Consider the following 16,078-nt stretch of genomic DNA (forward strand, 5'->3'; position numbering starts at 1 on the left):
CAATTAAATCTTTCCAGATAGAGTGGATTATTCTATTCACTATGTTGAAGCACAAAGTTTAATATACTTGGCTTAGATATGACACAAAATTATAGAATATCTAATATTGTTAAAATATTACCATTTAGAAATAGAATTATACTTACGATAGAAGTTTTCTTAATTCCCAGGGAAAAAGATGTATTTAGTTTGAATTTAAGTTGGATAACTGCAGAATTAGAATTTCTAGGCTGAAGGTTAGGTTGAACTGTTCTCTGGTGGAGAAAATACTTCCAGCTGGCTGTTTGTAAGAAAGAATGAAAAAAAGTAAAGTTCATTTAAAACCGCCAGGAAGAAGAACCTTATACAGTGCTGCTGGTGCCTTTTCTTTTCTCTATTATGATGGGAATAAATATTCAAGGGCTAACATTGGAATACTGTAAAACAATTTGGGATCTTATCATAAAGACAATGGAAGAAGGGAATTGCTTAACAGTGTAGTGAATTTGAATAGGTTGGAAATTAAAGATAAATAATAAATGTGATTTGCTGACAACTGCTGAGTTATAAAATAGTGTTTCCCAAAGGAAATTGAAGAAATCACAAATTAGCAAGAGATCATTACATACTGGAGAGCAAATTTATACAATTTAAAGAAAACTATTTAGTAGCCAGTTCTTTTTTTCTCTCACAGGTAGAATGTAATTTATATTAGAAATTAGTAACTTTCCTCATAGAAAAACAATTTAAGAATTCTTTAAAACTCCTTTTCTCAAGTAATGTTTCCTTATTCTCCCAGTTTAGATTCTTACAATCTATATCCATAACACTATATAATACTTTTATCATTTTTTGTAAGTCATATTGAAATTAACTATTTATAGGGCTGTGTTATCATACCTAACACTCCTTGAGGGCTGGGAACCAAGTTTATCTTCGTATCTTAAGTGCCCATTGGAGTGCCCAGTACATATTTACTTTAACTTTTTGAAAAATTATTTTGTTTTCCTTTGGATTAAAATAAATATTTATTTATAGGACACATTTATTTGACTATAAACATTAAAAACATAGTATATCTTATAGTCCAAAGTGATTATTGTAGCAGTGTGCCATTTTTACTGACCAAGTTCCTAGGATAGCTATTAGTGTAATCTTAATTTTATGGCCTAAACACCTAATTTTAAGATATTTGTAACTGGCCAATTTTAGGAATGCCATCAAATAAATTCCAAAATACTAAGTGATTCCAACTGGTTTCTTCATTACTTTGCCATCCTTAAGTAGCTTTCCCTTCTATGTTTCATTTAGTGAATTTTAAAAAGTTCATTATATTCTTTTAACCTATTAAATTTATATTTTGTATAGGTTTTAAAATCTGCTTCTTATAAAATTTTGAATGTTCAGTTAGGCAATAAGTCAAAGAACTAAGGGTAGACTCTTTAAATGAAAAATCCCATTTCATTAATGTGCTATTTGATTTTTATCATCTTTAATAGCTTTTAAAATAATATTTGTAATTAAAGATGTTGCCCTTGATCTTGGACATTCTTACTTAAAAACAAGAAGGAATCTGAAACGACCTATTATATACCTATTATTTATTGTTTTATGTAATATTGTATAATATTACATATAATAGTATATATTATTGTATTGTATATGCTATTAGTATTTTCCTATGATCTTAGTCTTTGATAGTGGTTGTGGGTAAAAGTGATTTTTTTTAAAAACTGGTTATTAGCCTTCCCTGATTGATATAAAACTCAATATAGTAATATCAAACTTTTATAACTTCTGGATTATATTAATTATGCTTTTTATGGACTTAACGGCATTAAAAGAAAAAAGACTCTAAAATCAGTGAACACACATAATAACCAACTGGTTTTAAGGGACTATTTTTTGGATATAGTATAAAACTCAGGATTTTAATGTTTGTTGAAAAAAGTCCTCAGTTGAGCTGATGTTGACTATACCTTGGCAATTTTATAGATTAATTAGAATAAAGTCTTTTACCTATTCCCAGCTTTTAATCTGTTTCACAGTCTGCCTTCAATTCTCTCAATCGGGAATTCTCTTCCTTTCCAGGTTAGTGGTCCTCAACTTAATTATTATTTATTGAACATCTACTATGCCCTAGGCATTCCCCTAAAGATATAAATATGAAAAAAATAAGGCTAAATGTATAAAAATATATAGATATTAGTTCTTCCTAGTTATACTTCTAATAGATCATTCAGATTATGTACCAGCTAGATGAGATAAAGGTGTGCCTGTGGTAGGAAGGGATGAAGTTACAGTTCAATTTAAATCAAATATGATCATTTATAGTTTATAGTAGTATTTAGGGATGTTGATGAATTGTGAGGGGAAAAAGGCTGCACATAGATGTCTAATATAGATGAGGTAATCACCTTTTTCTAACATTTCCTTAAAAAATTGATTAGTAAATAAAAGCAACCAAATAGCTTCCCTGAAATTTGATTTAGTGCATTTTTCATTATTTCTAATACAGAGAGTAATTTTATGATATCAGTCTCTAGGCATAAGAGAAAAAGAGATTGATGTCAGTAGCAATTAATCAGGTAAAATATGGTACTCCTATATGTTTACTAATTTGTTCTGCTGTTAACTGTATATATATTTGTGTGTGTGTGTTGCCAGTAAGAAAACACAAGAGCCTAACACAATTATTTTTAAATGTTATGTATTTTTTTATTTTGTTTTGTTTTTCCCAGTATAGCTTCTGCCAGTTAAACTTATAGCAGTAGCAGGATCTGTTGGCTCTGGGAAATGAAAAGCAAATTTTAAAGCTTATCAAGTCTATTTAGGAGACTTTGATTATATGGTCTATTTTTGTCATTTTAAAGTTATGGAAATCTTAAAATATATTTTTCTGTTTTTGATGTTTTTCAGTATTCATCCACAATGCGATACCTTTCGTAGGGTTTGGCTTTTTGGATAATGCAATTATGATTGTTGCAGTAAGTTCTTTCTCTCACTGCTTCTATTTTGAGTTAATGAAGAAATTAATGTGGTCTACATTTTCCTAATAATTTGCATATTATAACTATAAAGTTTTAATTAACAACGAACAAAGCTATTTTTATTATATTTTAAGTTAGTTATTAATAGATTATAGCTCAATTTAAAGGCTTTGTGTATATTAATCACTAACATTTTTGGTAAAGCATTTAGACAGTCTTGGTAAAGGCATTTAGACCAAAATTTCAGGATCTGTATTATGCTGTTCTAGTTTTCTTATTAAAGAAAAAAGTATGTAAAATTTTCTGGTGTTCTTTAATTGTCTTGGCAATGATCATATATAGGTTATTTGATTAGTTCATTGTTCAATTTTCCCATGTAAAAATGTTTTAAAGGGTGTTTTGATACAGTCTACACTTCAGTCTAGACATTTAACCCAAAGATGTCTTAAGTTTCAATTCAGAACACTGAATTTATTCAACCCTTTTGCCTTTGTTCCATTGTGGTGTTAAGAAAAACAAAAAGTTCCCCTTTGCTGTGGTCATTTTAATGTAAAGGTTCTCCTTAAAAGTGTTATTTAATCTCAAGGATGGCTGACTTACTTGTCTTACTATTATATAACACCTTTTGTTAATGGATACCAGTATTGGGTTCATATTCTAAGGTCTAATAGATCCATGATTAAAATGCAATTGTTTTAAAGTTGCCCAGTGCTCTACCCACTTTCAAGAACACATCAGGTTTTAACTACAGCTTATAAATTTATAATAATTGGGTTTTCATTACAATTAAATTTCATTTACACTAAATATTTAAATAATCTAACCAACTCAGATTTTAATAGTTTCAGAAAAGGCAGTGTGGTTCTAAATAGTTGAATAAGTTTCTCACATTCACAGATATATAAATTGGGTAGGTTTATTCTTATATGCATATTAGAAAAATGCCATAATCAGTCAAAAAACTATCCACTTGTCTCTTATTTTGTCCAAGTAAAATGAGTTGATCATAGTCCAGTTAAGAAGGCAATTGTTGACTTTTAATACATATTTTTAGAGTACTCAATGTGAAATTATCCTTTCCAGATATTAGTAAGTGGGTTGAAGGGCTATTACTTGTATTCTGGGAAGAGAAAAATGTATCAAATACTTTGGATACCAATTTATGAGTTCTCAGGTGGGGGTCTTTATTTAAAGTCATTTGAGAAAATCACAATGCTTCATAACTAGAAACTTATTCTGAATTAGGACTCAGAGTTTATTGTCAGCTTCACTGACTCTAACTTTTTAAAAAATTCTATAAATGATAGCTATAGTATAGGAGACTGCTCAAAAAGAGCCTTGAATGATCTTAGGATTATTGAGTGTGAGAAAAATATGTATGAGAGAATCAAGCTTTTTTTTTTTTTTTTTTTTTGGTGTTTTGGAGATCATATGTACTACAAATCAACAAATAGAAGATTTGGTTTCAAAATAGGGATGAAAAAGTAATTTACATTGTATAGGTTATAAAATTTACTTAAAGAATATCTAAAATCTGTTCATTCAAGAATGGTTTGTTTACTGTATAGTCTAGCCATATATCTGAATTGGCAAGGATCAGATATCCAGAAAGTCTGGTCATTTTCCTGGTTGAGGAAATGCGCAGGGTTCACACAGCAGGAAGGTCCTTTGCTATGTGAACAGTCACAGAAGATGCTCTAGCGTGCACACACAACTTGAAGGTGATAAGCACCATTGCAGAATTCTTTCATGCAGTAGTCAGGAAAGACCAGATTTTTAAAGGTTGACACAAATTAAATGAGTGGCCCTAAAATATAATTTCAGAATGCTAGTTTTTGACTGATTATGGTATTTTTCTAATATGTATATAACAATACAGTTGTCCAATTTATATATCTGTGAGTGTTAAGAAACTTACTCAACTATTTAGAACCACACTGTCTTTTCTGAAACTACTAAAATCTGAGTTGGCTAGATTATTTAAATAGTTAATGTAAATCAGATCTAATTGTAATGAAAACCCCATTATGATGAATTTATAAGCTATGGTTAAGACTTGATGTGTTCTTGAATAGATTTTCTGAATTAAAGCTTCTCTATGAGAAATATTTCTTCCAGTTTTACACAATTTCACTCAACATGTTAGATTCTCTTTATTGACAGCACCTACCTATACCACTGTCTTAATAACCATTTGTTTTCACCTCAATAGGGAAGACCTTAGATACTCAAATGCTGAAACATTATCCTTTGCTACAGAGAAGTGTTTAGATGATATATTTTGCAAAAAGAGGGATGTATGGAGATTTTGAAGAGAGATCAGAGTAGAGAAACTGGATAGCTTCTTAGATCCTTCAAAAGACCTTCACAGTATGGTCTTTTCATTTCTTTGAAGTAAATACCTAAAGTAACATATCTTTTTACTTTAAACATTACTTTTACATTTACATTTAAACATTACTTTTACATTTACAAACTTTACATTTAAAAATATCTAGTTTTAAATACAGCTACCAAACCAAACCAAACCCCCATAGTCTAGATTCAAATTTTTGTAGTATTGTCCACTATATTGTGTTACCCAGGTCTGTGCCTCATTATTAGTATAACTGAGTGTGCACTGTTTTTCTGGGCCTGAAATGGTTAACTCCATTTTACAAGTTAGTAATACTTTTTATTAATGATGCTTGTTACTCTGTTTATATTGAAATCCAGCTTCAGGGACTTATCACCAGTTTTTATTTATATAATACTGAAATAAATGTTCAAACCACTGACTTCAATACCTGATTAAGAGTAACAAGTATGGCAAAAATATTTTCCTGTGATAAATGCACACTAATTCAGAGACAGTGAAATTTTCCAGTGAGAGTTTGTAATAGACTGCTAGCAGAGACTAAACCACATAAATAATATAACTGTAGAATCTATGGAAAGGGAAATAAGTGACTATTATTTTAATGTTTTTCACCTTTTGATTTTTTTAAAATACCGATTGCCTCCTCACATTGTGGGACAGCTATGACTGTTTTAATATAGTAAGTTAAGGAGATAATTGATTCTTCTTTTCTCTTGTCCCATAGACATTTGGTGTTTTCCTCCTTCCTGTTAGGTGTATTCTCCTGCTGCTACCCTAGTTATAGTCATAAAAACAAATTCCTGTGTAACTGCTTATAGTAGATTTGACCTTTATGTTGGCTGCTAGTCATATTAAGCCTTTGGTTTCATAATTTTTTATTATATTTTTATATTATTGGTTTGCTTTTTATAACTTATATTTTAGTGGTTGTTTTGGATTACTTTTCTTGCAATTTAATTAGGATAGAATTTATTAGAATTCCAGAGTAGATTAATTGTGTCAAGATGATAAACCTGGTATAACTTCAAGACAACTAGTATTAGATTTATTTATTATTTATTTATTTATTACCTTGCCTGTTAACACCAAATTTAATGTAACTATGGGACACAGTAAAGACATTCTTCACAGGACATTCTTTTTTTCCCTCCACAAGTATCATTGAGATTTGAAGATTTTTTAGAAATTTTTAAACATCAGTATTCAAGAGAGCTCTTGAAAATTAAATACACTTATGACAGCATTGCTCAGGAATTAGAACTGAATTAACACAATAGATCCTAGGATTTCTTCTTTATTCTATGTGGTAACCCGTTAAAATAGTTTAATCTTCAGTTCTTTATCTTTGAAGTGGAAGTAAAAATGTGAACCCCGTTTCTTCAGAGGAATGATGATACAGATGTAGAAATTTTAAACTCTCTCAATAAATAAATTCAGTGGAAATATAGTGGAGCCTCATTTTTACTATAAATCTATTGCACTAAATGCTTTTGGTGCTTATAAATGAATCATACAGTTTCACTACTTATTTAATGGCTGAAGAAGTAAGTGTTATACGGATAATTTGACAAACCTCAGTTTCCCTAGAAACTGGTTTAGTCTGTCTTTTTAATCTTGTTAGAGTAAATAACGATAATATAGATGTATCATTCAGAATTTAAAATTGTGTGAGTTAATCTTTGTGTTCAGAGAGCTTTATGCATCTTTCTCTGTGGTAGAAAAGTAGAAATTCTAGACTCTTGATGAATTGCATTTCTATATGTATTGCTATTTTTATTTTTATAAAAGCCTAATTTTAATAAATAAAATGTTATTGATGTTATTTCTGTATGAATGCATATATTTAGTAATGAAGTGAATTGACTACATTATATTAATATATGCATATTTCTGCATATTTAATGTATGTAACTTTGTAGCACTAACATGTTGATTTAACCATTTTATCTGTTCTTATTAATGCTTTGCTATTCTTTTATAGTCACTTCAGCTTTAATTTTTAAGATTAATTTCTTTATAATCATTTTTTTAGGGAACCCATATTGAGATGTCTATTGGAATTATTTTGGGGATTTCAACTATGGCAGGTATTTAATAATAGTAAATGTTATTATTCCATTGTCTGTATATTTATAAAACATTTCAGTAGGTTAGGTTTAGAAGAGGATAAATTATTTGAATGAGTTTATTCATTGAATTGTCTATTAGTTTATCTCCTTAATCCTATTCTTCTAATTCTTGGTTTAGTGTATGAGGCACTTTCTTTTTCTGAGAAATTTTAAGTGCTTTGTGTTATTACTTAATGAGTAACAATAGTCTGCTATATTGACCATGTTAAAACAAGTTTTTCTGGTAATTCAGTGTTACCCTCAAACCTTTCTACCGCTTGTCTCTATTAAATTAATTTCCCAGTTGGGTAGAAAAAAATCAAAGAAGGAAATGTGAGATTAAAAAGCTATCTTTCTCTCCCCCATTTACCACTCTATCTTCATCAAGGTGAAATTTGGGGATGGTTCTTTGTTGTGTTTATTGTATATAAAGCATGAGGTAGGGTTAATGAAATAAATATTTCTTCTTGATTTTCTTAAATTTCAGAGCATATGGCTCTACTCATTAACTTCTAAATATACTTAAATATTATTATATGAAAGATATAACTACAAAATATTGTACAGGTGTTTTAATATTGAAAACAAAATGGAAATTGGCTGCCATAACTGAAACAAACACACTACTTCATAGGAGCAGAGTATTATAATTTCAGAATTGTGTTCTATTTTGAAATCTTGAAATTAAGCGTTATACAGTGAGTTACTTTGGATATAGTTGTTAAAGTTTGCGAAATGTGAGAACTCTTCCAGACCAGTGCTTTATTGATTACATAGTGATGTATTAGAATGATTTTTCTGACTTATGTAACAATCCATGTACCTATTTTTCAAATTTTTAGCTGCTGCTCTGGGAAATCTTGTGTCAGATTTAGCTGGACTTGGGTAGGTTCATTTATTTATCCACCTACTCTTTCTTTTCTCCATTTTCCTTTAATTGGGAAACATAAAAAAGGGACACTTATTTTTCTTTGTGTTCTGGAATTAATTTTTTAATTTACTATTTCTAAATCAATAGTACTAAATCTTTGGTGTGCATCAAATATAAATGCCTAGGTTGTACCCCAGTCATACAGAATTAGTGTCTCTGGTGAGGGGGCCCTGGCATTTGTGTTTAATAATTTTCATATGTGATTCTGATAGATGCAAAAATTTATTCTAAAACTACTATAATGTAAGCAAATGGAATTTAAATTTTCTGAAGGACTTATATATATATTTGTAGACATCTCCAGGAATAAGACAGGATTAAAAGCAAGATGTGGCTCAAATTTGAGGATACTGACTGAGCATGTTTTCTGAGAGTGGAACTTTCAAAGGAAATAAAGACCAAAGCATATATGGGTTTGCTGTCTTTTTTTCATGTGGCAGGAATGATGAGACAAACTGAAGATGTCTACTTAGAAAAGGCCAGCTCTTTCTGTCTTTTTCTCTTTACATTTTCTCTTCCAAGTGCCAGATGGCCTTGGCTGCTTCCTGAGCTTGAGGACAGCTGGGGAATATAAATTAGACAAAGTTGACATTAATTATTACGATAAACATGCTCTTTCTTGCTCTGTCTTTGATTTTGTTTCTTCCTTCCATGGCTCATTTCAGTGGTAGATTCTGAGATTTGGGTTTGTGCTTAGCCCTATGGTATAGGCAAAGACAGCTTTATAAGTGATCTAACCTTCTATATTAGACTTGTGCACTGGAGTTTGAGGCCAAAGCTACTGTTAAAAACAAAGTTTCTGGGTTTTAGGACCATGGCAGGAATTTCATATTCTTAGAATTCCTGTCCTAAGTCTATCATGATATCACCTCTTAAACATTCTACTTCCCAGTTTCCAACACTAAGGTAATTAATAATATTATAGCTCTGTATAGTTTTCTGTTATGTTTAGTAGAACCAAATGATCTAATAGATTTTAAAACCATTTAGCTTTAGATTGTATCATAAAAAAATTATTTTTGATTAGAGATGAAGACTTTGATGGGAGTCATTATATTTAAGAGCTGTTTCTCCTCTGCCCTTTTTTTTGGTATCATTAAATAACAAATACCACATTTTATGGATTCTTAGATGCACATTCTTCATGCATTCTTAATATATCTGATAGTGGAGTTATAGTTGATAGCACATACATAGTGTAATTGGCAAATTTTTTTCTTTCTTACAGTTTAAAGTAAGATTGTATCCAATAAATGATGGCAACTTAGAATTATTAAAATACTTGAGATTGGCCTGAAAATTCTTGGCCATTTTTCTTAGTTTACCAATCTGATGAATTTTAGAAACTTTTGCTTTCTGGTGACAGTTATTAATTTATATTGTATGTTAAAATGCTTTATTCTAGATTTGGAATAAGTGCAGAAATTATAATCCTTTGTTAAAATGTTTTATATATCTTGAATCATTCTTGTTAAAGTAATAATAGAGAATAATTGCTCTAAGTCAATTTAACTTTTTATTAAATATGTTAATATGAAAATATTTTTAAATAATATATTTATACACAATAAAAATTAAAAGTTTAAAAATATTTGCATGTTTCTAGAGTGCTAATAAGTACAGGTATAAAATTATTTTGTTTCTCTTTGTAATAATTAGTTTTTTACTATCTGAGGACATTTGCATGGTCTTTTTGAAAACTTCTATTCTGTCCTCTTGTTTTTTTAAAGACTTGCAGGCTATGTTGAAGCTTTGGCTTCCAGGTTAGGCCTGTCAATTCCTGATCTCACACCAAAGCAAGTGGATATGTGGCAAACACGTGTTAGTACACATTTGGTAAGTAATTTATATGGTTTATGATAATGAATTTGGGTAGCCAGAGCAGGTCCCTGTATAGTTCAAGCCCTTGAAAAAGTTGAGGCTAAAGTTGATTTGAGTGGAGTTATTAACAAAAATTGTCTAGGCCTTTGCAATTTTCCAAAGAACAGTACTTTGTTCATTGACTCCTTATTTTTTGTAGGTATACTTGATTTCTAAAAAAATCTTTATACAATTCACTTAATATTAAGAAGTATCTGTTATGTGTTAGAGACTGAAGGACATAAAATGAATAATCAATTATGGTTATCCTTGAGGAACTTGTTTAGATGGAGAACCAGACATGTAAACAAGTTATAATTTAATATGACATATGCAGTAATAGAATTATGTGCAAGATATAACAATGGTACAAGTAAGGGAATTAACACTTTGGGGGGAGAAATTTCTTTTGGTGGGGAGATTTCTTGGTGATTATAGGATCTAATCTGATTTTTCAATTATTGATGAGACATTCACTAGATGAATGAGGGAATTCTAGCTAGCAAGTGGAGAAGTAAGCATGGATCAGACAGGAAGGGCATTGTATGTGCTATGCTAAGGAGCTTGAGCCGCATGTCTAAGTAATGGGGAGCCAATGAAGAGTTTTAAATAGGAAGGAAATTTGATGGATCATGTTGCTACTAAATAAGTCAAGACAAAATGGGAAGAACAAATTTATAAAGGAAGGTAATGAGTTCTGCTTTAGACACATTGAATCTGAGATGCTAGTAGGACATTCAAGTGGTGACACCTAGTAGGCATTTGAATTAAAGGTCAAGAGTTAGAGAAGTCTGACTTAGAGATGATGGGTATTGTTATTCATTCATTCAGCAAATATTTATTGTTTACCTACTCTATGTAGATCTAAGAGTTTTGAATACATTGGTTAATAAAACAAGATTTTTTTTTTTCTGGTTGATCTTATATTCTGGCAGCAGCAAGATAGACAATAAACAAATCTTTTAAGTAAAAATATTTGTTATATTAGAAGTTCATAAGTGTATGGAAATAGAAAGAGAAAGCAGAGGCAAAAAAGGTTGGGAATGCTAGAATGGAGGCAGATTAAAGTTTTAAATAGGAGGATCACTGTAGGCCTCACTGAAAAGGTAGGTATTAGTTAAAACCATGGGAGAAGATGAGATTGTATGGGGCAGTGGTTCTCCAAATGTGGTGCCAGGATAAGCAGGATAAACACTATCTGGGAACTTATTAGAAATGCAAATTCTCTTAGACCTACCTATTGATATATCAAAAATTACATAGTGGCTTAAAACAACACAAATTTATTTTATCTCATTTTCTGTGGGTTAGGAGACCAGGCGTAGCTTAGATGAGTCCTCTGGAAGGCTGCAATCAGTGTCTAACTAGGACTTGGTTCTTGTCTGGAGGCTCAACTAGTGATGGATCTGCTTCCAGGCTCACTCAGGTTTTTGGCAAATTAATTTCCTTGGGGCTATGAGGGATCCAGCTTCTGGCCACAGGCTGCTCTCCTAGAGGCCTCCCTCACCACCTAGAGCTCACTTCCAGTTCCTTGCCATGTGGTCCTCTCATTAGGCCCTCACAACATGGCAGCTTGCTTCTTCAGAGCCAGCAAAGGAGAAAGAGAAGGGGTCTGCTGGCAAGATGGAATCTTTAGGTAATGCAATATAATCACAGAGCAACATCCCATCACCTTTCCTATAGTTAGAAGCAAATTTGAGCTTCCTACCCACACTCAAGGGGAAGAGAGTATGCAAAGGCTTAAATACCAGGAGGAAGGGGTCATGGGGGACACCTTAAAAATCTGTCTGCTGCAGATGTACAGAATCAGAAATGCTGGAGATGGGGTCCACAATTTGTGTTTTAAATCTGCTCTGCTCTAAAAGTTGAGAACTATTGGTCCAGAGGGAATGTGCAGAATTAACCCTAGAGAATGCCTAAGAGCTCATGGTCTTGCAAGGAAAAAGTTTTAAGAACCAATGAATAATAATCAGTTTCTCTTGATATAAAGAAATCAAGTAAGGTTTCTGAGAAACTTTTTTGGATTTGATATATAGTTGCTCATTGGTGGTTATTTCTGAGCAATTTCCATGGACTTAATGGGAAAGGAAAAGTCAAATGACAATGGATTGAAACATTAATAGGAGATGAGGAAGAAGAGTAAAATATAAAATTAATGTATTTAAATTCAGTTAGACTGAATTTGTTTTAGTGAAGATATTGAAATGAATTTCTTTGTTGGAAGTAAATAGAAATGAAAAATATCCATATAGAGTATAGAAATATGCACAATAGGTAAAATGGAATTAAATTCATCACTCATCATTTTAAATGTCTAACACAAAATCTAAACTAAGGACAGATGTTCCTAAACAGAGCATTTTGGATTTTACACTATAATACTTTGTACTTTAATCACTTATGTTAATATTAAAGTTCTTTGTTATAGATACTATTTATAGTTTTGAGACTCTTTTGTTGCTTTTGAGTTGCCAATGGTGGTGGTTAGTCGTTATTTTTCTTAAAGGAGAATATTTGGATTATTTTTTTGTATCGGAAATCTCTAATTACTGCCCTTTAAAATATGAGTAATAGAAGGATCACTACCATATTGAGGAAGTGTTTAGTTTTCAGTTGAAACATAGGAAGAATGTGTGCAAACAAAATGAGCACCTATTTGCTTATTTTTATTATATTTGGAAAAGAGTTTATTATAACGTGTGGCAGTTGGAGGTAGAGTGATGTAGAAAACAAAGGTAAGTTTACATAATGGTTATATCTACCTATAATTAGGTATACACAGGGATAAATATTGAAAAGGAATATATACGAAGGATGGCAAATCCAAATATATTGAGAGTAGTTGGTAAGATTTTTTTTCCTGCCTTCCTATCTTCTGGCATTAAAATATATGTACAATTTTTTAAAAGTTTTTTTCTATTTGTAAATATTTCTCTTATGTTATTTTTATAGCAAAAATTTTCTCATTCTTTGAACTTCAAATATTATTTGTTTTATAACATTTTGGTAGCATATTTTTATATTTAAGTTACTATGATCAAAAGAAATGCAGCCACAATTGAATTTTATAGTATATAGTAATTGTCTATTATCATAATAAGCAAGGATACCTCTTTCAGAGATAAAGTAACTTTTAAAAAATGTTCTCTTTTGTTTCCTTAGGGCAAAGCTGTTGGGGTGACTATTGGCTGCATTCTAGGAATGTTACCTTTGATTTTCTTGGGAGGAGGTGAAGAAGATGAAAAACTGGAAAAGAAAAATTAATCTTAGAATACCTATAAAATGATGTAAACTAATGTACCTCAGTTATTAAAATATGCTGTCACAACATTTAGGAATTAAGACAGTAACAGTGTATAGATATGGGATCAAATAATTCAGCATGTATTATGGAAAACACTAACTTATTGTGGCTTGATCTTCTTAGGACATCTTTTTTAAACAAATGTTTAGTATCATTTTGTGTAAATTGTTGAAATGCTTTTTCATCAATGGCAGTCAACATTTTATTTTTTCTTTCTCTTTGTATATCAATATTATTTAAGTATTGGCCATTGATGTACTGTATTGACTTGGGGTTTGCTTATTTGTTACTTAATATGTGTACATGCATGAAAGCACTTTTTTGTTGTTGTTCCCTGATGATTACATTCAACCTTGGGATTTTTCCAAATTCCTTAAGATGTTTAATATCAGTTAAAGATTTTTTTTATGCCCTTTTGACAACATCAATTTTATACTGTTTCACAGTAAACATTTACAATCTCATAATTTTGGTCATTTTGTTAATTCTCACATCTATTCAAAATGGATGCAGATGCAGATTTTAAGTATTTTAAGTATTCATTACTCAACTTTCTGACCTTACTGTCTTAAGACCCAGAGGTTAATCAGAAAGAGGAATTATGTGGTCTCCCTACTATATAAAACCGTATAGAACAAGTGTACTTATTTCTAGTTGATTTTTTTACCTTTAACTTCCCAATTTTGAATACTTACATGGTTGATTCTGACTCCTGAGGGGAAGAAGATGATTATTTTAGAATCTTTTAAATGGGGATTGTGGAATTATGATGAACTAAGGGATTTGACATGACACTTGGAAATTAAGAGGCTAAAACTTTTTTTTAGAGAGGTAGAGAATGGGAACTGTTAAGAAGGTTTATGGTATAAGTGGTGAAGTTGAAGTGATGTAGGTTAATGAAATACAAATTATAGTGTTTGAAAAGGATTTTTTTTTCCTCTGGAGTGTCATCTTCACATCTGAAAACATCTGAATGGAATGAGTCTGAATATTCCATACTTACAATCCTAATCTCTTTATATTTTGCTTAGTGAATTTTATTTCTGAATAATTTCTTTTGAAGGGAAAATATGTAATATTTTACTTTTTTGCTACATAGTCTAAAGTTATGTGAAGGGAAATCTTTTCTTCCTTTTGTGATCTTTTTTCTTCTTTTGTGATGTTTAAAGCATATTCTAGGTTGAAGTTACTTATTTCTAGTCTTGTATGTCTGACTTAATATAACCATATATGGATTATAAATTTTGGTTTTCTGAACCCTTAAAGGTTTTTAGTGTGTGGTCTATTACACTTGCTAAAAAATTACTCTTACTTATAACAGAGTAATAAAACACATCTTGAAGGAGAGAAATTGAAATTAAAATTAAATAATATTTTGGCTATTTGAAATTATTTATGTTGCTAAATATATGCAAAAGAAGACAAGCTTATAGGATGGCTGTATTTACAGTAATTTTATTTTGAAGTTTTATTTGCACATAATTACTTTGCGTTCTTATTTGCAGACATGTTTTTTTCCACAAAGCAGTTTGTTATAACTTCTCTCTTACGCACTTCATAATGATTAAGTGCTACCCTTTAATCATAGATTTTGAGGCAAAAAAGAAAATACATTCTGCAATATAAAATACATAGTAATCTCACGATACCCAAATAATATAACATTCTTGTTGGATCACATCAGAATTATATAACTTGAGATCACAAACAGAATTGTGGTTTGTATCTTCCATCTAATACCACACACAGACACCAAACACACATAGACACCAACATGATTTTTTTTTTAAATTTCAGATTCATAGGATTAGAGTGCTTTTTTTTTTTTTTTTTTGGTAAATGTGTAAGTGCTAATTTTCCCTAGCTTGTATATTGATGGCAGTCCTTTCTTTTTTCTAAAAAAGTATTTTATTGTGGTGCTTAACTTTTCTTATTAATTAAATCCCATATCAGAAACCTTGCCTGTGAGTTTAGAAAGGGCTTTTGATCATTGTTTTTCTTTTTTTACTCTTGAAAATAATCCAGTCCTAGGGAATTGTCAGTTTAATTGAACATCTGCAGAATTATTTTTAAGGTGTCAAAACATGGAATATACAACCTTCACATTGAAAGGTATTTTAATTTATGGACAAATAAAAATTTGAATCATTTAGGTAATTAATTTTCAGAATGGAGCCTGTTTGTGCTTAATGGAAGGTATACATTTTTTCAACATCTTGTTCTACACTGGTGTGGGCCTTTGCAAAAAGTGATTTCTGAAGAATGGTTCCCTTTAAGATAAAGGCTTTCATATGATCATTGTTTCATATTAGTTTCCTCCAGGAACTTTATTTCAGGTTGAAACTGGAACTGTTTGTTTCTCATATTAGCTATTTCTCTATTAGGAGCACAAGAATTATAGTTACATGCAACATAAACTACTTTAGTACTGTGCGTTTGAAATTTGTATTGTCCATGTATTATGATTTATTGACTTGTTGATGCATGTAAATTAGGTGCATTTTGTTGCCACTGTATGTTAAATGGTGACCAATGTTTTTACAAAAG

The 16,078-nt window shown here is 30.5% G+C and overlaps 1 protein-coding gene across 1 annotated transcript in view; it reads left to right on the plus strand.

Annotated features, from left to right (window-relative positions):
- The window catches only part of TMEM65 (transmembrane protein 65), a 52,901-nt gene extending 38,910 nt beyond the window's left edge, over nucleotides 1-13,991 (plus strand). The window contains exons 3-7 of the mRNA XM_045560520.1: nucleotides 2,899-2,966; nucleotides 7,361-7,415; nucleotides 8,279-8,321; nucleotides 10,098-10,203; nucleotides 13,390-13,991. Of these exons, the coding sequence (XP_045416476.1) occupies nucleotides 2,899-2,966; nucleotides 7,361-7,415; nucleotides 8,279-8,321; nucleotides 10,098-10,203; nucleotides 13,390-13,491 (374 nt within the window). The 3' untranslated portion in view covers nucleotides 13,492-13,991. The remainder of the gene's footprint in view (nucleotides 1-2,898; nucleotides 2,967-7,360; nucleotides 7,416-8,278; nucleotides 8,322-10,097; nucleotides 10,204-13,389) is intronic.
- The last annotated feature ends 2,087 nt before the right edge of the window (nucleotides 13,992-16,078 follow it).

This window comes from Lemur catta, chromosome 9 (assembly GCF_020740605.2).
Source record: "Lemur catta isolate mLemCat1 chromosome 9, mLemCat1.pri, whole genome shotgun sequence".
NCBI lineage: Eukaryota > Metazoa > Chordata > Mammalia > Primates > Lemuridae > Lemur > Lemur catta.